General features: G+C 43.1%; 1 protein-coding gene across 4 annotated transcripts in view; it reads right to left on the bottom strand.

Annotated features, from left to right (window-relative positions):
* The window catches only part of csmd3b (CUB and Sushi multiple domains 3b), a 349,538-nt gene that overhangs the window by 297,804 nt on the left and 28,645 nt on the right, over positions 1 to 23,089 (bottom strand). For all 4 annotated transcript variants that reach the window (XM_072705595.1, XM_072705594.1, XM_023811991.2 and 1 more), the window contains exon 2: positions 8,855 to 9,077. In XM_072705595.1, the coding sequence (XP_072561696.1) occupies positions 8,855 to 9,077 (223 nt within the window). The remainder of the gene's footprint in view (positions 1 to 8,854; positions 9,078 to 23,089) is intronic.

The raw sequence follows: 23,089 nt of genomic DNA, 5'->3' as shown, positions 1-23,089 counted from the left end.
TTATTGAATATATAGAACTAAACAGTTTTCTTAGTATAGAATGAACAGGTCCCACATATAGCAGGGAATGTGGAGGAAATTATGGGAAGTTCTTCGCTTGAAATGAATCATTAATATAAATATATCAAGTGCCCACCTGGTATTTGAAAATATATTTTTTTCACTGTTAAGTGATAGAGGTTCTGTTTGATGTTCATATTTCTGATGTACTTTGCCGTACAGCTTACTTTTATTAAATTATGACATCTCTTTGACCTTAACCTGGATGTGCAGCTTTAAAACCTGGACTGTCAGTGATTTTTTTAAATGTATTATAAAGCCATTCCTTAAACAGAACCATAGCCCTGTGCCATTTTTCAAAATCTTTTAGATATTCATTGCTTACTTATATTGAATACTAACAAATATACTGAGTACAACATAAGGGAACCTTCATGAAAAAAATTGTCACGTCTTATTTTTAACACCATTTGAAAAGGAATTTACTCTGTGGCTGCTTGGCTGCTTAAAACAGCAATGACCAAATGTTTCCAGTACATATAGACCACCCATTTCCTTTCTGCTTTTTCAGCCATCCTCTCATACACAAATTCTTCTGACAAGTTCTGTTGCTTGTTCAATAATGACATAAACTGCCAACAGCAAATGATAGTGATTTACTGTTGGTACGAAGTTCTGGTTGTTTCAGGCCATGAAAACTTTTCAAGAGACTATTCTGCCTCCAAACTCTCAACGATGATGCAAATGGTTTTTGGCTAACCTGATAAGCATCCTATAAGCATATTTTCTTGATGAGCTTTGGTTTCGATCTGGCTACTCATGCTGGAGTCCTGAGCACTGAACAACTCATTAGAAGCCTACAGGTCCCCGAATGTTTTTCTAGGATTCTCCATGACAACCTGGAGGATTTTAGGTCTTGCTTTTGCAGATGTTTTTGCAAGAGGGCCATATTTGGGAAGATTTAGTAATGTTTCAAACGTTCTCATTTTAGGAAAAAAAAATTCACTGACTGCATCAGAAGATCCCCATGGCCTCGGCGATGATTTTGAAACCTTACACACACCCTTGATAGGAATCACCACTGAATTTACTTTGCTCATGATATGATGTATATGTATAATACATACTGATATGTTTGCTGTAATATTATTGGACCAAAGACAATTGAAATCACTTTCTTCGGAGATTAGCACTAATCCTTACTGTGTTATTTTTCTGTCAGGCTTTCTCTATATATTACTACCACCCACAACAATATCTGTCCAAATTCAATAGGAAAAAATGTGGAAAAAAATCTAAATTCAGATGGGAATACCATTGCATGGTAATATGTAAAAGTACGGTAAAAAACCAAGCAGCTCACTAAAGGAGATTAATAAAATATACTGAAACAAGACATAAACCTGAAAATGAGTATTTGATGCAACCCATCAAATTCTTACCATCACTAGGGCAACCAACCCATTATTTGAAAATGCACATAAAAGTTGACACTAACTGATTATGTTTTATGTATTCTGAAACCTTCCTTTTACAAATGTTTTTAGACAGCACTCACAGATGAAAGACAAATCTATACCTAGCCATATATATTCACTGCTTTAATAATCCAATAGTCTCAGTTTTAGAAGAGTCTCAATGAATTCTTGAAGGCAGGGTGAGAATGTTTACTTGACAACCTTATTCAGGCAGGTTAAAAAAAAAATCAGCATTTCCCACAGCTATGGATTAAATAAATTGATATTCTTGGCATAAACACAATATTTTTATTACTGCATTTCTTAAACCGCCTCTATCTACTGCAGCTCTTCTCTGCAGATTACGAAAACTGACTGAATGCACTCAAGATGGAAATTTGAAGATTTAAGCGTTTTATGTGTTTAAACGTTAAGCTCCATACTGTAACACTCAGGATGCTCGCTTCACTTAAGCATGTTTTCAAGATAAATTATTCAAGATAAGACGACACTGAAACCAGAAGTCAGAGGTGACAGAGGACCCAGATGCCGAACTGAGAATAAACGCCTTCCTATTTCTCAATTTTAGGAACATGGTTCCCCATGAAGCCATTCAGATGTGCTACAGGCAGGAAGATCCAAGGGAGCAGCATATTCCTGTGTAGATTTGACGACTTGAAAGTATGAAAAACAAGCAGTGTTGAGGCAGGCGGCTTTGATGAAACTATTCCCTGAACACAACAACAGATACATTTCAGATCTATTTTTTATTCATATGGAGGCTGTACACAGCCTAAACAAAGCTGTCCCATTAGGACAAGGGGAATTTGAATAAATAAATCTGAAAGGAACATACTCATGGAAATTCAGCCACAAAGTTCCTTTAAGAGCAAAGATACTGGATAGATTTATGTTTATCATTTTTAAATTGTACTTGCATTTCTACCTCCTCCTATCACTGTATATTTCAATGGAGCAGACCAGTTTCGGTATCTTGTCTGCTGCAGCAGAGCCCAACAGACTTCAGGTAACCATCATGCAACCTGCCGTGCTGGATGAAATTGAGGGAACGTGTGGAGCACAAGGCACGCAAGCCCATGGTGAGAGGCCGGTCATTTTCTCTCTGCACTACCCCTCCCAGGGTGTGAAACCTACAGATGGGTCAATTCGGTGGTTCCGTCACGTAGCCCAACTGGTGGCCTCTGTGGAGGGTCAGGCCGACCCCGCGCCCATTACGTGGCCTAACATGGGCTCTAGCACGACTCTTGGGATCATTGGCAGCTCAGTGGAATCAACCTTACAGGTGTTATCGGTCGATTCTCGGAGGAGAGCGGGAGAAAGCCGCACTGGGCCATTCCTCTGTGACTCAACGTGTTATAATGGCACCTAGAGGGGATTATGTAGTCTGCAATGGGCTGATCCAATGCAATTACATCTCAGAGAGGGAATGACTCCTTCAACTAGACCCCCCCACTCTGTCGTGTCCTTGTGACCGCAAGGAACCGTAGGAAATTCGACGCCCACCACTTCTGGCAAGCATGGTGTCAACTCACTGGTGGGACTGTTTTTCCTGCGTTGGGGTTTGTTTTTGCTGAATATCAAATCTGAACTGAACGCCACTCACCCTGTAAACTGGACCTATTTCTGCAGGATTCCTCAGGTGAAGGGTGCATTTTCACCAAATGAATGTTGGCTGACTTAGAAGCATCTTGCATATTGTTATATTAAGTTACATTAATAAAGTTTTTTTGTAGTTTTTTTCAAGCGTCTCAGCAGCTATTGGTGCTGTTTGTCCTCTGTGTAATTGCAGTATATTCTGCATATTTTTACATATATTTTTATGCCACAAATGCTTATTTTCAAATCAGTTGATAAATTAAATGAAAATATGGAGATTAGAAGATAACATTTTAAAATTGATCCCAGTAGTGTTTGGCCAGGCGTTTGAACTCTTACAGATTTTTCTTTTATCCTTGTATTCTGCATTATACTACAAGCATAATACTTGCAATAAATGTTCTTAATATATAATTACATTCAGTTTAAAATATTCATCTACTCAGAATTTATTTATTTTTATCCATCCATTTTCTGTAATCACTTGTCCTATGCAGGGTTACAGGGAGCCTATGGGTGCAGGGAAGGGAACAACCCAGGACGGGGGAGTTTGTATCTTCTCCCTGTGTTGTCATGGGGTTTCCTCCAGGTACTCCGGTTTCCCCCCACAGTCCAAAAACACATTGAGGCTAATTGGAGTTGACAAATTGCCCGTTGGTGTGCATGTGTGAGTGACTGGTGAGTGAGTGCTGGTGTGTGAGTGACTGGTGTTTGAGTGACTGGTGTGTGAGTGACTGGTGTGTGAGTGACTGGTGAGTGAGTGCTGGTGTGTGAGTGACTGGTGTGTGAGTGTGCCCCGTGATGGGTTGGCCCTTCATCCTCGGTTAGGCTCTAGACCCCCTGCGACCCTGTACGACAAGTGGTTTCAGAAAATGGATGGAATAATAATAATTAGAAGAACATGGCGTTAAACAACAAGCCCTCTTATTTGATGGTGCAAGACCCACAAAATGTGAGTGGGCTTTCATTGAAACTCTTTCTAAAAGATTGTTGGTTTATAGAGAACTGTTTGGTTATCATTGTTGTTGTTGTTGATAATGATGATGATGATGTTGTTACACCCATTTACAGAGCTGGGCTTCTATTAAGCTGACAGCACTGAAGTCCAAGCTACCTTCTGTAATAGCTACATAGTCCTATACACAGATACCAGAGGCACAATACTACCTACTGTATTGGCTACATAGCTTTGTGCATAGCTACCATAGCTATAATTCTACCTTCTGTATTAGCAACGTAGCCCTTTAACCAATGCTGTATAATCAATAAAACAAGCCATGACTACAACTAATCAGTTAATGTTGCTTGGCTCCTGTTAACTCTCATCTCAAGCTCACTAAGTGTGATGGCATTACACACAATAATTAATAGTCGGTGGGTTGTTACCAGCTGATGTTTCAGCACAAACAAGCACAGGTCACTATGTTAACACATATTATTGACTCCCTTAATTTCATACGAACCAAGAAATTTAAGCAAAACAAACGAATTACCTGGTCTGCTCATCCCTTTTGTTTAACTAAACAATGGGAAAAGACAGAATTAAACTGAAAATGCTGACTAGACTCCATTAAACAAACGCAGGCAGTTCATGCACTGTAGATTTCAACAGCGTTATCAGCAAACAATAGCTTTATTGTTTTTAAATGTGTTGAGAGTATAGGAGTAAAATGATCGTTTAACGCCGGCCCAGAAGCACTTCCTCTGTGTACCGCTAATTCCAAATGCTTAACTTTAGCTTGCAGGCAAGGCAATGTCTCTTGATTTACAGCGGTTTACTGGACCGGGGCCTGCGGGCATCTCTGGCCAAGCCTCCCTGGGTCTCGACGTCATGCGTTCCTGGCCGTTTGGCGCTCCGGAGGAAGCAGCCGCAGTCACACAGTGTAAATAGAAGGTGAGTCACAAAGTGCCGTCAGAAACGCTGGCGCCTCGCTAGCGGCGGTTAGGAAACACGCCGCCCCAAGAAGCCATGGCCTGACAATCAAGCGCCTTATGTTTTAAACAAAAGACAGCGACAATTTATGTCTGCAAATAGCTGCACTCCGTTTCCGACAATGGATATAGATAGCCACAAGCCGTCAGCTGTGGCAGACCGTAGCTTCTTCTCAACAGCTGTCTCCATGCTAGCTTGACTGAGACTTGATGATCGGGGTAATGAGGAATCCCAGTTGTCTTTAGGTTGTTTCTGAGGGATAACTTACTTTATCCAGCACTAATGTGTAGCACCCAGCTGGGGGACAAGCAACATCGTTTCTGAGCCAGGATGCTCAGCACACACAAGTAGTTTTAATCAGTTATTATGCATGGTAATGAACTCGGGACCTACAGTTTGCCTGATAGGGCCTCAATTGAAATCCAGCCAGGCAACAGAAAACTTGTGGTTTATTGCATACATTTTCACAAGGCAAATATTAATTGGAAAACACTTTCGAGGCAGACTAACCAAAGACCTCAACATTAAACCGACATATCTTTCTGTTTTGTTGAACTGTTGATTTGCATAAATACTGCAAAAATATTGAAGCACCCGGAGTGAACTTAACACAGCCTTCATCTTCGGAGAATAAAAATTAAAGCAAAGTTTTTAAAATCAAATAATGTCAAAGATCAATAAAAAGGTTAAAGGAGTGTATTTATATTTAATGTATGTATATTTTGTATATATTATACCACCAGGAACTATGCAAGCTTATTAGCTTAATTATGAATAATGAACTCATAGCTTATCTGAACGCTATTACTCGCTTAATTTATTACTAGGCTAATGTAGAAGAAATGGTTATGAAAGTCTTTTGTTATATAATATAAAGGTTGTAGTAAGTTGGAAAAGTTACACTAAAGTAGATAACCTTATCAATCATGGTTTTTAAAGTACGCAAAGATGGAGGCTGGTCCCTAAATAAACAAGTATGATTTTTAATTTTTTTTAACCTGAGGTGCATTACAAGTGTGTACCACAGGGTGGCAGCAAAAGTAGCTGAAGTGACTCTATTGATAAGCGGTGCATACCTTACCTCTCATAAATATTTATGTGTTAGATAGTTGACTGTAAATCTCCCTTTATCCATGACAATATCAAAATAACAATCTTTATCCTTTGTCTGTGCTCCAACTTAGGCATACAGGAGTAAGCTTAAAGCAAAGCAAACAGCAAATATGCCCTTTATGGTAAATTGCAGCTATCGTGAGTCTCCATCAGCAGTTGGATGTCCCTCAGCCCCTAAATCTCTGTAAAGGTTTTTTGTAATTGATTTGACTGCAGGAAGAATTACGAAAAGCTGAAAAGGCTTCGCGTCACCCAGCGCCGTTTTCTGCAAGGCCTGCCTTAAAGACCCCTCTGCATGTACATACGATGAACATGTGATTCCCGTTCCCTGGGCTTCTGGAAGCTTCACTGCGCCAAGATGCCAATGGCGACAGACCTGACGAGCAAGACCGGGGCATCCGCTCTGCAGAGCGGGAGGTTCCTCACAGCTAGCAGGTGGTGACAGACGTGGAGAGCCGATGTATGCGGGGGGAGGGGATGACTGACAGTGCCAAACCCCGCAAACGGCACCTTGTGGATTTTGCTCCTCCTTCCCCATTTTTAAACGTCACCCACAACCCCCCCCCCCCCCACATCTTTTGCAGAGTTAGTCATCTGAGGAGAATTTACATGCATCGTTTGAGCGACAGTAATCCCATACAGGAGCAGGTGCGGCTCTCCGAATGCGAGCAGCACGTTAGCTTTTGATCCGGGCTGTGGCTTGTTCCTGTGAATTTGTCTGAAGCGGAAAGGAAGAATAAGATGAAATGAATCCTCACGGTCCATTACTTTGCAGACGCTCTCAATCCACAACCGCTAAATCGATACAGCGCACACTCTTAAAGATGTGAATTTTAATGCTTTAAAAAACAAAAGCAAATGAGTGATCTGTTGCCTCTTGTCGGCCAAACACGTCACTGTCCAATGCTGAATGACTCTCACACTTTAATGTGCCCCGAGCAGCAGAGAACCATCTGTGTATCATCAGTCTGCTCGTAAATAACACTCTGCACGCTATGCACAGAGTATCTACAGTTACCTTACACTAGGACCCTCCTGGATGTCCATCTTTGGTGCTACCCAATCCAAAATGACTGATTTCCACCTTCTGTTTTCCGCATGACCTAAAAAGGCCTTTCACATTTGGCATTTGGTGAAACGGGACTGGATACAGACCAAAGTATCTCCCAGACATCTCTCTAATTCGTTTAGAGTCTTCGGTTAATGCTTAAGCCCTTTCTAAATGGTGATGCGTAAATTTAAAGCGATGCGTAAATATTTCGAGGTAACTTCCAATCAATTACAGACACCCTTACATACGTATGGACAACTTAAGGTGTTCTGGGGTGACACTGGGGCGGATGTCAGATTGGCCTTTGTATGTGGCACAGATTTCCTGTACAATGCTTATTACAACATTACAGGCAGGAAACATGAATAGTCACAGTTGATGTAAAACTGAGTCATAGGGGTGTCAGTTAGTTGGCACCATGGTTACTTCCTCCCAACTCCCTCCAGCCACTCCACCCCCATGCCCTGCTGTCAGACCCGCCCTCTCCCCCCCGATAGAACCCTCCTTCATGATGACGGTGGGTGGGTGGGGGGGGGGAGCTAAGGCAGCTCTTTAACTCGTGGGGGCATGTTGAGTGGACAGGGTGATGCTTAATTTAAATCAGATTTAAAACAAATTAAGGTGTTAATCAGAATCATATCGATCTACGCCCTTATTTGCCTGGGTCTTGACTCAGGAATATGGTGACGGCGTTTCCACGACTGACATCCGTAACGGAAAAATGGCAGCCGTGATGCTCGTAAACGCCTTTCACGAAGACGCATTCAGTGTAACTGCATAAGATGCCATTTCAGCTGCTGATACGAGGTAGAGATGCGCCAAATCCTTCACTGTGTATGAGCACGTACAAACATCTGTCTTCCTCCACCGTTCCTAGGTTACGCCCTCAACTTCGCTTCCCAAGGGACAGTCGCTTTAACGTCTCTATGTTTGTTTATGTATTTTTCCTTAAATCTGAAGTGCTACAGATGGCCGACGTTCCACATCATGGGACCCCCCCCCAGCACTGGGGGTTGCCTCACTGGCTGGCGGAAACCTGGACAGCATACATGTGTGATGCATCCAGAATCCTGCAGGGTGTCACCCCTAGGGGGCAGCAGCAGGTTGCCGGCAAAGGCAACTATATCTGAGGCCAGGTAGAGCTTCCCTAAGGCATGCTGACAAGAGCACCCTCTTTTGGACATGCACAAACAAACATTGCAACAATTCAAACATGCAGTCTATGGCCTTAAAATTTTTTGAAAGATGTGTGTTGGAGCTCTGGACACATTAGCATAATGTGATGCAATTATGATGTCCTCTAATGAGAGGGAAACGCATTTTTGTACACAATTACCTTAGGAGAATTCTCTGTGGCTATTTAATATGAGCCGACGGCTTAAGATGCACGCTATCTTGTTTCCATTTACACCAAATATTACAGTAGACTGGTTTTTATCACTGCTGGTCATCAAATGTGTAGAGTTAATGAGAGAATTCTCCTCCAAAGCCAGAGTTCAATTTAGATCGGAGGTGAAAATGAATCACCACTAAAGGCACATGAAAGTTTTATTCTGCTCTCCTCTGCTCACTTGTACAGCTCAATTCATCAACGTGAGCTTTCAGGGGGCATCAGCTTGCACCTTTGAAGTACCAAACGTGTTAAATGAACCTTGGCGGTCAGGTGCTTTGAAGGTTACTCACCTGGTCCTGAAGTTCGCTGGGTGTGGATGACCGTCGTACAACGACAAAAAGTCGTATTCCTCTTCCACCGCAAACGACTGAAAGACAATCTGGATCCTGTTCCCCTCTTCGGCGACAATGACCCACGTACAGTTTGCGCCGTTTGGATATCCGTAAGGAAAGCCAGGGCTCTCTATGGTACCGTTCCTCCCTTTTAATGTCCCTCCGCAGGTATAAATGAAACCTGAAAGGAAGAGAATGCACAGTTCCGTGTCAGAGCATTCCAGAACCTTCTCCCAGGAACGGGACATAAAAGGAGCTATTGTTTGGAGAACACATAGCTTGACTACATTTCATTTTAATGCCAAGGGAAGATGCTTCCAGCATCAACCTTGACTCTGCAGAAAGTGGATAATAGCTCCAGAATTGATGGACAGTCTAGCTGGGGGGCTTTCTTCTCCCCCTTAAATCTTCAGAGGTGTGCCATACAGACCGACATGTGTTAGAGATCTGTGTAAGAGTACATATACCATCAACACACACAACCAGGTCATAATAACGGCATTCAGATTCAGCGAAGACTAAAAAATGCACTTCTGGATATTGGAATGTTTAAATATTTGTATTAATACTGTAGAGCAGAATTTCACATACCTATTTAACATCCCCCCCCATTTTGATGCAATTCCCTGCAGACTGCAGCAAAACACAAAGAAATATCTCTATCTGATTGCTTTTATGTTTTGTGTGTGTTGCATGCATAATACCAAGTTCATATAAAATATATACATGCGATGTAGTCAACAGGGAACATTCTGGAAGGAGAATTCAGAGAATCGGCGCACAGAAATCCTAATTACAGTCTGACGTGAATGGAAAAAGGCGGTTGGGGGCAATTAAAAAAAATGGATGGCAAAATTATTCCGGCAGCCGCATCCCGTGACTACTGGTGAGAATTAATAGGCTCAGACGTTTCGGGGGTGTCTGTGGTGTAAAAACAATTTTCGTATCACACCGAAATGCTTGACCCCTGGCGATTTTCTGTCATTCGCCGACAAACCGGAATGGGATCCCGTACGCGGAAAGGTGAAGCGCCATTACCACAAACGGACGGAAAGCCAGAGTAAACGTGACAGTAGCGGGGATGCCCGTTTCACACTGTGCCGCTAATGGGCAGACGCGTGCTTAATTATTCTTTTTATGCTGTTCAAGCCAAGTCAATTTTTGTCCAATCACCTGAGGTTTGTAGCAGACCGCAATTATGAAAATGTCATTTTTCAGTTCCCTCAATATTCTGTGTTTTTTTTCCCAGGCAAATGCAGTTGGAGATGTGAAGGGCAAATCAGATTACGGTGTTTAATTAAAATACATAGTGAAAGGACATCATTAGGTCAACACATGATGACTCAATCATTAAAATATTCTCCATGGGTATAACAATTAATTACTTTCATGCTACCAATTTTGGGTACAAATGTCCCCCTAGATAGATGTATGGTGCGTTTATTTGCTGAGGAAATGAATGAACTCAATTAGGATGCACTATTTCTCCCCTTACTGTCCCTAAAAAAGGTGTTTCACGATAAGTCGAAGAGAGGTTTAGCATAGCCATTCTAACCCAGACAGCATGACTCACAAAAATCCATTAAACACTTCTTTTTTTAAGGTCTGTTCGGATGAGCCAATCATCAGCCTAATAAAAGCAACTTGATCCTCTCACCTCCCCCTTAGCGTTAAATACGCACGACATTCAATGTGACACGGTGATATAAAACACACCTACATATTCAGAGAGCGGGCTCTGACTGCCCTAGTCACGGCTAATTCAGTGAAATAAGCGGCCATCACCAGTGCGTGGGAATGGTACTACAGCGTCGCCAGAGTTCTCAGCTTAAACGCACCAAAAACAGAGATGAACAGATTGCTTCAAACGAATTTATGCCGTCATCTCGCTTTCGTTCATTGAGGCTAACGATTCGGCCGATCTGGGAACGGTTTGAGAGACAACTTGTTCCCGACAAGACTTCTGCGTCCTGACAGCGCACCCTGGAATGTGCCGGAAGGCATGGCGATACATCCTTTACATGTGTACCGTCTAATCCAGCCTTGTCACTTTGAAGGAAACGGCCAAGCAGACGACCACGCTTCCAATGTTTGCCAGCGTTTGTCTCATTAATTATCGCAACGAGCCTTGGGTTTTGCATCAGCAATTTTGGTTGTGGGAAGATTATTGTGGATTCGCTGCCCCGCATGCCGCCTCTTGTGATTTTAATCCAATTAATCGAGGCGTGTGGAGAACCACAGTTATAAAAAAGGACTTCAGAAAGACTAATAATGTGTTATTGAGCAAAGCACTACCCTGGAATTACGTATTTTCATAAATGCAGCTTAAAACGTGATCAAATTTATTTTGTCAAGGGTGGATAAATCAGAAGAGTTATTTAACTTTTAACTTGTTCCTTAACAAGTAGTATTGTTTACCATAGATCTGTTTTTTAGACAGTATAGATTTTCATTTTTGTCTGTATTATTAGATGGTAGGTGTAATATTATGCCCCTGAAGATGTTCAGATGAAATGTTTGGGTACTTTGCTGCCAGACCTTGCATCTGGTCCTCAAACAGAAGTGACCACTGTGCCATCGCTTTTCATCCGTCATCCCGCGATAAACATCGCCACTAAATCCCAGCATCCACAGCACACTCATCTGCGTGCTGACTGACGGCGCTTTCTAATTACTGCGCCGAGCCAGCAATCAACATTGGCAGCTCCCCGCTCGCCCCCTGTCCTCTGGAGCAGCTGGTGCAGATGTTCGCAGCGGGATTGACAGCAGCCCCTCCAGAGCCGGGGGCTAACGCCACGCTCGGCCTGCCGGCTGGAGGCTCCGGATCAAGCCTGGCCGGTCTCGGGGTGGACAGGCACCTGAGTGGGCTTTCCCCACGACGGCAGGCCTGAGAAAAACCATCTATCTGGATAGCGGCCTGGAGGTTCCCCTGCGTCTCGCTGACTCGCGGATTAACTCTCAGGACTAGCGTTCATCTCTGCTGCGCTGCCTCCTTGCATTTAAAACTGGAAACAAATGCTAAATCAGCAGGTGCATAAAGATGCAGCTCTTTGGAATTGGTACACGTGCGCGTGTGTGGGGGGGGGGTCGTCACCACGGAGACATGCCACCGCAGAGAGCTCCAGAGTACCCGTGTCCCTCGTGTCCCCTGGCAGAGGCATACAGCTCGTTTTCGCCCTGGCACCGAGCCGCCACGCCCCCCCACTCGCTATTCTCAAGCAGCCAGCTTGTCTGCTGCCCAATATTTACAACAAAGCCCCTGCTAGACACCTCAGGTCAACCTTTCAGGACTGTGTTTTTTTTTTCTTACGGCCAACCATGCAACTGGAAGCAGCCGGGTCCCACTCTGCCGGCTTAGTAAAACCCCTTTTACGTATCACACCATCAGGGTCATTTATCTTGCGCTGAACCTGTTTTTTGAAGACGAATGGAAAGGGAAGGCGAGTCCCTCTCTGGGTACGGCCCTTTGGCCAAAGAGGCTCGGCATGAGTGAGATTGTTAGAGTATGATGGTATCACTGTGACCCTTTGTATGACAAGCAATTCGAAGCGGATGGATGGATGGATGGAGTATCATGGTGTGGGATCAAAATATCCGTGTCAGGCTTCCCAACGTGACACCCTACGCGAATGCTCCAAAAAATGTGTATCTTTGTCAAATAAATAAACACTTTGCAAAAATTATATATTAGAATTTGAATATAGGCTGAATTCCAATAAAAATGCTGGCATCCATCACAGTATTTGTATAAATATACATGATATTTGCATTTATGATGTCCTCTCATAAAGTGATTTCCTCCTTTTTTCTATGATCTAAAGGATGCAAATCTGTTTTGGCATGCAGATACCCTATAACAGACTTAAGGTGCAGGCCTTAGAGTACTCTATAGCCATTAAACCCCTTCAGATTTAATACAGTACTTATTACCACTATGTGGATGGATTGCAATTACCATGCTAATGCAAATTGCCCGAGCAATTTAACTGCCTGTTCTATACAGGGACACGATGTATGGTTATTGTTGCCCTTTAACTTTTCAATGTCAGAAATATAGGATTTGCCGTTCCCCAGACAGAAGTGCCTTAAGGTAACAATTACTCATAAACTAAAAAATAATTATGTACCCCTTAATACCCCTGGTGTCAACTGGATTGGAATCTGAGGTAAACAAGCTGAAACAGGCTTAAGTAGGGACCTGCTGCTTTGCAGATGGGGTCCATTTCCCTTCCACAATAGATTGAAAGAGGATGCTGCAAGTTGTCCCAATGCTACTGGCCTAGCTAATCCCAAGGTGCGTGGTCAAAACGTAATGGCTACAGGGGAGTTCATGAGAGATGCGGCTAATGGCCATTCAGAAAATTCCACAAATGCGCAAGCATGTGGAGCTGCATCTGTGCGCTCATGGGAGTTTTACTTATACAAAAATGTTCTGAGGGCAGAATGAAAAATTATTGGTTCAGAGAGATAACCAATCAGATTGTGGAGGAGGTGGGTCCAAGAAACTAGAGGAGGTGGGACCAACCGATCAGATGGCTTGGACCCACCTCCTCCACAATCTGATTGGTTATCTCTCTGAACCAATCATTTTTCATTCTGCCCTCAGAATATTTTTGTTTAAGTAAAACTCCCATGAGCCATCTGTGCAAACCACCGGGCGCAATTAGTGAGCCATTGACAATGCATGCAGCGCTTCCTATGAGTGGCCTTACCTAAGCTATGAGCTTAGGGATTTATGTGTGGCTCATGAAAGTATGGGTTTCACATGGATATTTTAGTGCTCCTGAGAGCTCTGTGTAATGCTCTTATGTATGACCCTTTATAGAGTGCTTTTTAAATGTATGACTGCGAATGAACATCAAGTTTTGCGTATCTCTTATGAAGCTCTGCAGATACACTTACACAGATAGACTTTCAGCGGGGCTGCTGCTAGGAGAGGTGTTGGTGTGGGCTACAGGGTAGCCAATCCTGTGCTCAGTGTGGATCCCAATGTCCCAATGCAGTGACAGGGACACTGTGCTGTAAAAATGGTGCTGTCCTTTGAATGAGATGTAAAACTGAGGTCCTGACTCTCTGAGGTCATAAAAGATATCTGGGTGTCTTTCTAAAGAGTAGGGGTGGTACCCTGATGTCCTGGCTAAATTTGCCCACTGTGGCCCTTTCAAATCTTGTCAACTAATCATCTCCTATATCTAATTCCCTCCTGCCCCTTCACCACCTTGGCTGCTGTGTGGTGAGCGTTCTTGCTCAGAATGGCTGCCGTCGCTTCATCCAGGTGGGGGCTACACATTGGTTGTGGTTGAAGTGGCTGCCCATTGCTTCTGTAATGCTCTTTGTGTGCTCTGAAAAGCACTATCTAAATTTTCCATTCATTCATTCATTCATCCATCCATCCACAAGTCCCACAGAGGCCGGGTTGCTTATTCACAGTATTGCCATACCTGAGCCTGAATACCAAATTTGGGATGCTGATCTCATTTACCACCAATCAGCACCGGCCTAATAACGATCGCACCAGCCCATTCCTGTAATAAAGATCACTGTATAACTGCAATTTGTACAGGCCATTATCCGGAGTATTAAACGTGATAGGAAACACTTAGTTTCATACACAGGGATTCACATTAGCAATTCAAATACAGTAAGTACATATTCTCAAAGGGACTGTCCTCCCCTTGGAATCTGTCTTAATAAAGTGCTCAAATAAAAAATAAACAAAAACCAAATGCATTTCAGGGCTCATTTCAGTCCCTGTTGTATAAACAGAATTTGTCCTGCATTTTGTTCTATTTGTTTTTATTTTTGGTGTTATGTCAACATGCTAAAATTCAATCATTTACTCTTGTTGCAAATTTATATTGCTACGCTACTTGCTACATTTCCTCGTACACTTTGATCACTCTTTTACCAACGATTATTATTATTTCTCTGTGAAAGTGCTTTTTGCAAATATATGCTATAAGCTGTTAAAAAACATGGTGCATGCTGTCATTAAACCAAACTTTCTCCTTTTTAAGCATTCGCGTCGGTATTTAACTTTTCAAATCTGCCAGAACAATAAATGAAATACCTACATAAAACAGAAATAGGATAAACGGATATTTTGAACTCACAGAATGGATTTCCTACCTGCTTTTGAAACAGAGGAGTGAAAGATGGAAACTGACCTCCAGATGAACCTCGGATTAATTGCTTTCATCTCTGCACTACGGTTTACAGCCGCCCCTGGTTTCAGTGTATTTGTGTGGCTTTTGCAGAGACGAAGTGGAGAGATGCTTTGGTGAAAAATGAGTGTCTCTCCTATGGGATGCGTTTCAGATAATGATGGAATGACTTTACTACGTGCCTGTGGGAAATGTCCCAACGGGGAAGAAGATTCGGGTCTGGCGCCATCCCGGTACAAGCAGGCAGCTGGAGCGAGGTGCCTTGTCGACCATGCCGAAGAACCCCCCCCCCACCCCCCCAAGGTGAGCTCTTCTCCCGTAAATGGGGCTTTAAGTGGGAGAAGCTGTGCCTCAGCCTGCGAGAAAAATGTCAAGGTGTTATCGCAGGTTCACGGCGAGCAGGATCCTTCTTGGGGCATTGGGGGGGGGGGGGGGAGAGGGTCGACCCCGCACTCTGCCCCCCCACCTGATCACATCACGCCCAGCTGTATACCACCTGCTCTTGCTTGCTTGCTCCCATCGCGGAAAAATAAGTGCCCGTTTTCAGGTGGAAGTATTTTTGGACATGCTGTGTTGTGTTTTGAGACGCACAGTGATGAGTAAATGCACCATATACTGTATGCCAGTGCTCCAAGCTAGCAGGATTCAGAAATCTGTGTGTAAAACAGGGACTGAGACAAACCCGTTGTTTGGTGAGAGCACCTGCCAAATCTCTGTTTTCTCCTACTATAAAGACAGAATGTTTTACACAGTTATTTCCTAATGTATTATTTAACAGTGACAATCACAAACAGTATCAGTTCTTTCACTCAATTTCACATAGTCAATATCAGTCACAATAGCCTGTATTATGATGACGTCATGATTATTATTGAACACAGTACTTGTACAAATGACAATACCCTTTTGAATCCTTTGAACCCTCACAATATTTATATTAGTCATATATGAGTTGCCCATCTAGGCATTTCAGTGTTGATTATCTGGCACTAATAGTCACCCTCGTGAGGTAAAACCTTGCTCACTAGTATTAATTATCTAACATTTATCAGTATCAGCCTGCAATAATGGTGATGGGGGGATTTTGCGGTTTGCAGGGACATAGGCTGCATTTATTCCTCACATTCTGTATTTTCTAAATTAATAACTGAATATGGGATTTCCTGCACTGTCAGAGCAAGCAGGGCACACAGATTAGTGATTGCGGCGTGCAGGAAACACGGGAAGGAGACATACTCCAGCAAATAGGTAAGGAATACGTGCCCTCGTACCCTCTAAAAGTGACAAGACTGAGCTCTGAGCAAAACTAGCTGCTCCTGATACATGAGGACTGGTTTTAATTAAGACCCCAAGGACCACCCTCATCATTCCTGGACAGAACAAGATGGTGACACAGGTGTAGCAACTGTTGCATTCAATATCAGCTGCTTTCCATGCAATGGCTGCAAAAATCTGGATACAAAATTAGCAGGATTCACCTGTATCTATAGTCTGTCCTACAAAAACTATAGGGGGATTTCAGTGAAAGTTCTTGTCCAATTTTCCCAACACAAATAGCACTGTTATCGTAAAACAGCAGATCGTATGCACAGAAATACTTCACAAACACTCAATTTTTATATTTTTATCTCACATTTCATTAGCCTGAGTGTGCAGTACAAATTGTAGCTTCACTTTTCCCAAGCTTACAACTGTGAAATGGATACAGCTATTGGATCAGCTTGGCACCAGTGGGAGGTATCATGTGAACCTGACGTAAATGTCAAGCGATTCCCAAATGTTCTCACTCAAATCGTACGAAAAGTAGCCTGTCAGACAAAACTCCGGCAGCTGGCCTTAACCGCAGTGACCACCGTGATGTGCGTCCACAACACGAGCTGAAACATGCAACCAAGAAGGTACAAAATATATGCTGTATATATCAGTGGCTGTCCGTTTCACCATCACCGTCATAGGAAGCGAAAGTCTGGAAATTAGCGCGGTTTAACGATGCAACCGAAACCATGATGCATGCAGAGCGAAGGGAATTCAAAGCAGAAACGAGGCTTTTGCCAGAGAATGTACTAATACCAGATATTTTCTTAGAAAAAAATTTTAAAAACCTGCCAGCAACAGAGGGCAGGCTACACTCTGGACAGGATGTCAGCTCATCCTCACGCTGCCTGCAATTACACACTTAGGGCAATTTGCAGAAGCCAATTCATACAATGGATATGGATTCGGACAGCGGCGGAAGAAAAACAGACCATTCTGAGGAAGCCAACGCAAACAGGGGGGTAAGAGGCAAACTCGACACACAGAGAAGAGGAGGCAAGACGTATACCTGTGTCACTATAGGAGTCACCCGCTAGATCACTGTGTTCTCCACTCGCATTGGTCAGTTATTTATCAGCAGCTAATTTCTGGCAAGCTGACACGCCGTCAGTGATGGGAGGACGGAAACCAGGGAACTCGTCATTCTGGGATGGCCATGGCTCATAGCGGCTGCATTTGGGATTAATTAAACTGGACCTGGTCTCACACCAGCTGTCTTTAACCACCATGATCGATACCAGGCCATCCGCCGCTCACCAATAATCCTGTCGAGTCCCCTTGGACGGTGGACATTTTCGTCTCCTCCGCTCTTTCGGCTGTTTCTACGACAACAAGGGAGCTTCCCGGTGCCATCCGGACAGTATTGGGCTCCCGGCCCGAGTGATGCTTTCCCACACTCCGACCGAGATGGTCCCAGCACCCCCAGATGTACAAGCTGTAGCGAGCATGGTGACCCATACCAATCCGGATCTTCCACAGTTCAAATGCGGCCGCAGCAGCAGTGAACTGCTGAAACTCATGAGAGGTTTTGTGATGAAGGTAAACATTCGAAATATATGCCACAGCCTCAGCCAACACGCACACACACACACACACACACACACGCGTGTAGACATGAGAATCTTAAAAACACACACACCACAGGCTAAACCCTCAATGAAGACACTCAATATGGGATGAACTTCACGCCCTCAGCGGAGCTACATTTCACGGCCTCAGCGAGCACACGTAGTGCAGGCTATATTTCACGCTCTTAGTGAATACGCACAACACACGCTGAATTTCACGCCCTCCGGGAACACACACGTGGCACCAGTTACATTTCACGGTCTCAATTTCATAGCCTCAGAGGGCATGCTGACACACAGGCCAGAATCCATGACCTCTGCAAACATTTACAGACACAGGCTCAGTACAGATTGCTTCTTCTGAATGTGAAGATACATTTATAAAGAAGTCAACCATTATTGTAGAGATCAAATGAAAAAACAGAATATTATACACTGTCAGAAAAACAGTACCAATTTATACCTCTGAGGGTACAATTGCTTGTTACTGGTGCTGTACCCTCAAGGGTCTGCCAATTGTACCCTAGATGCAGGTAAATGTACCTTTTAGGCTAATTTAAGGTACAGAATTGGACCTTGAGGCCCATTTTTGTACCACTAGGGGTACATTAATGTTGTTTGTATCCTGAGGAACAACGCTGTACCTGGGCTGCAAAGGTGCTTTAAATGAGGAGGACTGGTCAGAACAGTTCCAAGAGCCCCAGACTGACAGGGGCCCTAAAATATCTGGAACATAATTGCATTGGCATGGGTTTGGGGGCCAATATCTTGAGCGGCATCCCAGCTGGGTTGTACTCTTTTTTCCCGACAGTGTAGGCAGGGATACAGGGAGTATACCGATCTAGCTGAGAGTTAATGGATAAAGAAAATTTAATTTCTGATATTTTAGGAGGTTCCCGTTAGAAGCCCAGTGGCTCAGTGGGTGACTCTGCTGCCCCCCGCCTCCGCGGTTTGTGGTTGGAAACGTGGCCCAGCGGTGTGTGTCAAATGTGTTCTCCCCACGTTGCAGGGATTTACACAGCTGCTCTGGTTTCTTCTCGCAGTCCAAAGACATGCAGTTAGTCTGATTGGTGTCTTTAGACTGTGTATGTGTTATGTGATGGACGGCCATCCACGTCGGACTGCCGCCCTGAGCTCTTGCTGACTGTGACAGATGTGCCACCTGTCCAGGATTTTACAGGACCACCCCGGATTTGGGTGTCGGTCTTGGAAAAAGTTCATTCCGGAACACAGAGTATCCGTATCAATTTTTCTATGAAACCGACCTAAGCCAAGGTTTGGAAAGGTGTCACTATCTACAGTATTTCTGGTCGATAACTGGGTGTCCAGGATTTTACAGGATTGAGGTAGCAACTCCTGGGCTGTTTCTCAATACCAAGGATGCAAAGATCCTTCTTGTGGTCTTGGCAAGAGCGTTCTTCTTAACTTGCCTCCCAAGAACGAACTTGGGGCGTGATGAATCATGGGATTGGTCTCGTTTAGCGAGGATGCAACTGATGTGTCCTTGATATTTGGGACGGGCAGGAACGACATCTGGGGATTTTTACAGTCCTCTGTACTTCTGTTCCTAGTATTGGACTCTTCCTCGGCAATGGAAGATGACGTAAAACGGGTAAGCGAGAACACAAGTACAATCAAGTATGCATATTGAGAAACACCCAGGTTCTCCAGAGGATTTCGCTTTAGTACTGAATAACATTTTGCTAATTTAAATCTTTAAATAAACTGTAACTGAACCTCCTGAACACTTAGGCTATTGAACTGGTTAATTTTCTGTCTCGCCACTTTTATTGTACTGAGCTTTACAAACTCTTTCCCATTGTATTTAAAAGAAAAGCCCCTCAGCCCCACTGGCATTTCAACAGGCGTATTGTATTATTATTATTATTTTTTTTTAAAAAGAGGGGCAACATCAGGGGGGAGCGTCGAATAACCTTTACGTAAGTGCCTGTTTATATAAAGACGTCGGCATGAAATCTTCTTTTGGGAGACTCATTGCACGGTGCAGGACGCCACACAGCAGGTGGCGTGACTCACACGCACGATTATTGCCACGTTCTGCTAAGTGAATATAACGGTAACCCAGCGATGTCACTCCGCTCTCCTCCCAGGCGCAGCACGACGTTGCCGGGGGACACAGTCGGGTCACAGTCCCCCGGTGGGGCTGCGTGATCAGACAGCGAGCGCCCTCCACTGGGCTTTCTGGGTGCTCAGGATCATAGCCCAGGGGTTTGCCTGGAAAACCTACAATGGCTTCATTTCTTCATCACAATGATACCGTTTTTGTTCAAAAGGAATCCAGCGCGGAATGAATAAATGAGTGCTCATTAAAAACAAAGCGTAATTCTATTAAGGAAATCCCTGAGTAGCTGTACAATTCTAAAAATTCTGTTTCACAATCAGGGACGCTGTAAAGGGCAGGAAAGTTAGGATGATACTAAAAAATCGGAAACTTAATTCAGGATTGGTGGTCCATTACGATGTGCTGTCATGGGGCCCAAAGTCTCTAGCAGCACCCAATGTGCGGTAGGTAAATTAGAGTGAACATTCCCGCACAGGGTGAAGGGGAATGTGGGATGCATGGCCACGATCATAAAAACTTAAGTTATATGATTCCGTTGAGATGACTGAAAATATTACTAACATTCTTTATACGCCCAGATTCTACGAACAAAATAAGAACGGAATAATATCTGAGTGAAAATATTGTTATATTTGACAATGAAAAAATATTAAACACCTCTTAGGGAGAGAGTGATCTGTATAGACTTGCTCATTTTAATGTGGGGAGCTACAGTGCAATGTAACATTCAGGTTACATTAAGTGAATATTGACATTTGATTACCTGAAATAGTACAATAGATCAGTCAGGTGGAAATAAAGCAGAATCCTTAGGCAATAAATACCTTGCATTATGAAACCAATATATGAATTTGTCTGTATGTGACTCTCTGCCAAGGAATTACTTTAGATCTAAAATATTATCATTCCTCAGTGTACTTAAAGCAACGTACTTATTTCTGTACCACACACATCCATCCATTTTTCATTTCATTTAATTTTCATTATCCTATGCAAGGTTGCGGGAATCTGGAGCTTATTCCATAACCTAGGGGCACAAAGCAGGGAATAATCCAGAATAGGGGGCCCACCCATTGCGCGTCATTCACAAGTATTCACACCTGCAGACAGGTCGGCAACTCAGATTAACCTTAATTTGTTAATGCATGATGGGGGGAACCCCATGATGACACAAGGAGAACATGCAAACTCATACAAAACCATGGCAGAGACTTGAACCCTGGGTACCATATACACCAATATTAAATTATATATTTTATATAAAACACATGAACTACACATTAGTTTTACTGAAAAAGGAACCATCAGTCCTTAACGTGTGATTTGGTTTCTTTGGATTGTATCCTGTTTTGATTCCATGACTCTGAAAAACCAACCTGGGAGATGCTATGATCTTTTTCAACCAACCCATAGCTGAAGTGCTAGTTTTTCTTCATGCTCATTTGAAATTACATCGCGATCGCACGGCCCACGCAGAATGCGGATGCTGCCTATTCATAGTCATGTATGGCTCAACAAAAGATAAGTGCTCTGAGTAACACAGCTCACAAAGACATTTTTAAAAAAGTGCTGGGGGCGTCGTGTGGCTCAGCAGGTTATGGCTCTGTGCTTGTGATCGGAAGGTTGTCGGTTCAGATCCCGCAATCCACAAAGTGGTGTCAGCACTGAGTACTTTTATTTATATATATAAAATTACCCCCACACACACACACAAATTCCTAACAGGAAAAAAATCAGCTAACCTGTCTGCCATTTAAATATATATATATATATATTTATATTACTGCACAGTTCTGCATGAAAGAAGTTCAGTATAAGATAATGTCTCATCAGAGTCATCTGTACGCAGCAGCCTTCATGCTCTGAAACTCACCTCATCTGCAATAGCCAGCCACCTATGTCGGTATCCTTTAAATAGTACAACGCCTTTAATTATCCCCTTATAAATACTGCTGCACCAATACCTACCAAGAATACATCCAGATTAGCCTTGTGGTAAGAGCTGTATATTACAGGCTAATTTTCCCTTTTCTATCGATCTTTTAGCGCATTTGTTTATTAGATATTGAAGAATAACCTCTCCTTCCCAGCACGACCCTGTTTAGACAACTGCTGCAGAAATCATAAGAACAAGCCGCAGAACTCAAACGCAGCCAATGGGTTATGAAGGAATTAAAAAAGTCAACAAGGCTTAAGGAGGCAGTGGGGGGGGAGTGGGGGCAATGAACATTTGTTATATAGAATGAAGTGCTGTTTAAAAGGGACCGAAAATTGCACACCTGATTATATTGCACAGGGTTATATTTCAACTCATTATATTACACCAAGCATGTTTACGACAAAATAAAGATATAAAACAGAATAAATTACATGCAGCTCTCTGTGCCCATTACTTAAATCATGATTGACCAATCAGGCCCACCGTGTGAAGTGTGAGCCATTAGACTGGGCTACATCCCAAGTACAGGCTTTATCAAGTCTTAACTTATTTTAATCATGACTTTGTTTGTACCATTTTTTAATGCAATCCTTTTTTGATGCAGATCCACATTTTATTGAAATAAAACATGAATATAAAAATGCCATTTACATCATAATATACATAATATTTACATGTATTATATCTGCACACAAAGTGTTTTCTTCTCTGTAAATAATAATCTAAGTAGACTAAGCATACAGCAACTTCAGAAATTCATGTTGCGAAACGTTTTGTTGTGGGAGGCATTTGTTAAGAAACAAAAGCAAAACAATGGAAAACACTTACTTCTCTAGCCAATACAGACCAGAATTTAACTCTGTTTCCCCAAAGGGTCTTTGCAGACATTTTCTTATAGCAATGCAGAGCAAACCGACTGCATTGTCAGAGCAGATAAAGGCTCAAAATAAAAGAGAAAATAATAAAACATTTGGTCGGGAATGGCGTCCAGAGGAGTTTCGAATGAAAAAGCTTAGAGGCGCAGACAGTTGGAACGCTCTGACTCGCGAATGGCAGGCGGAGGGCATTAAGGCAGCCTGCCGTTCCCAGAAAATGACAGTCAGGACGCGGGTTCCGCACAGCTCA

Source organism: Paramormyrops kingsleyae, chromosome 23 (genome assembly GCF_048594095.1).
Source record: "Paramormyrops kingsleyae isolate MSU_618 chromosome 23, PKINGS_0.4, whole genome shotgun sequence".
NCBI classification, from domain to species: domain Eukaryota; kingdom Metazoa; phylum Chordata; class Actinopteri; order Osteoglossiformes; family Mormyridae; genus Paramormyrops; species Paramormyrops kingsleyae.
The sequence above is the reverse complement of the archived record's forward strand: the minus strand, read 5'-3'. Positions and strand labels throughout refer to the sequence as shown.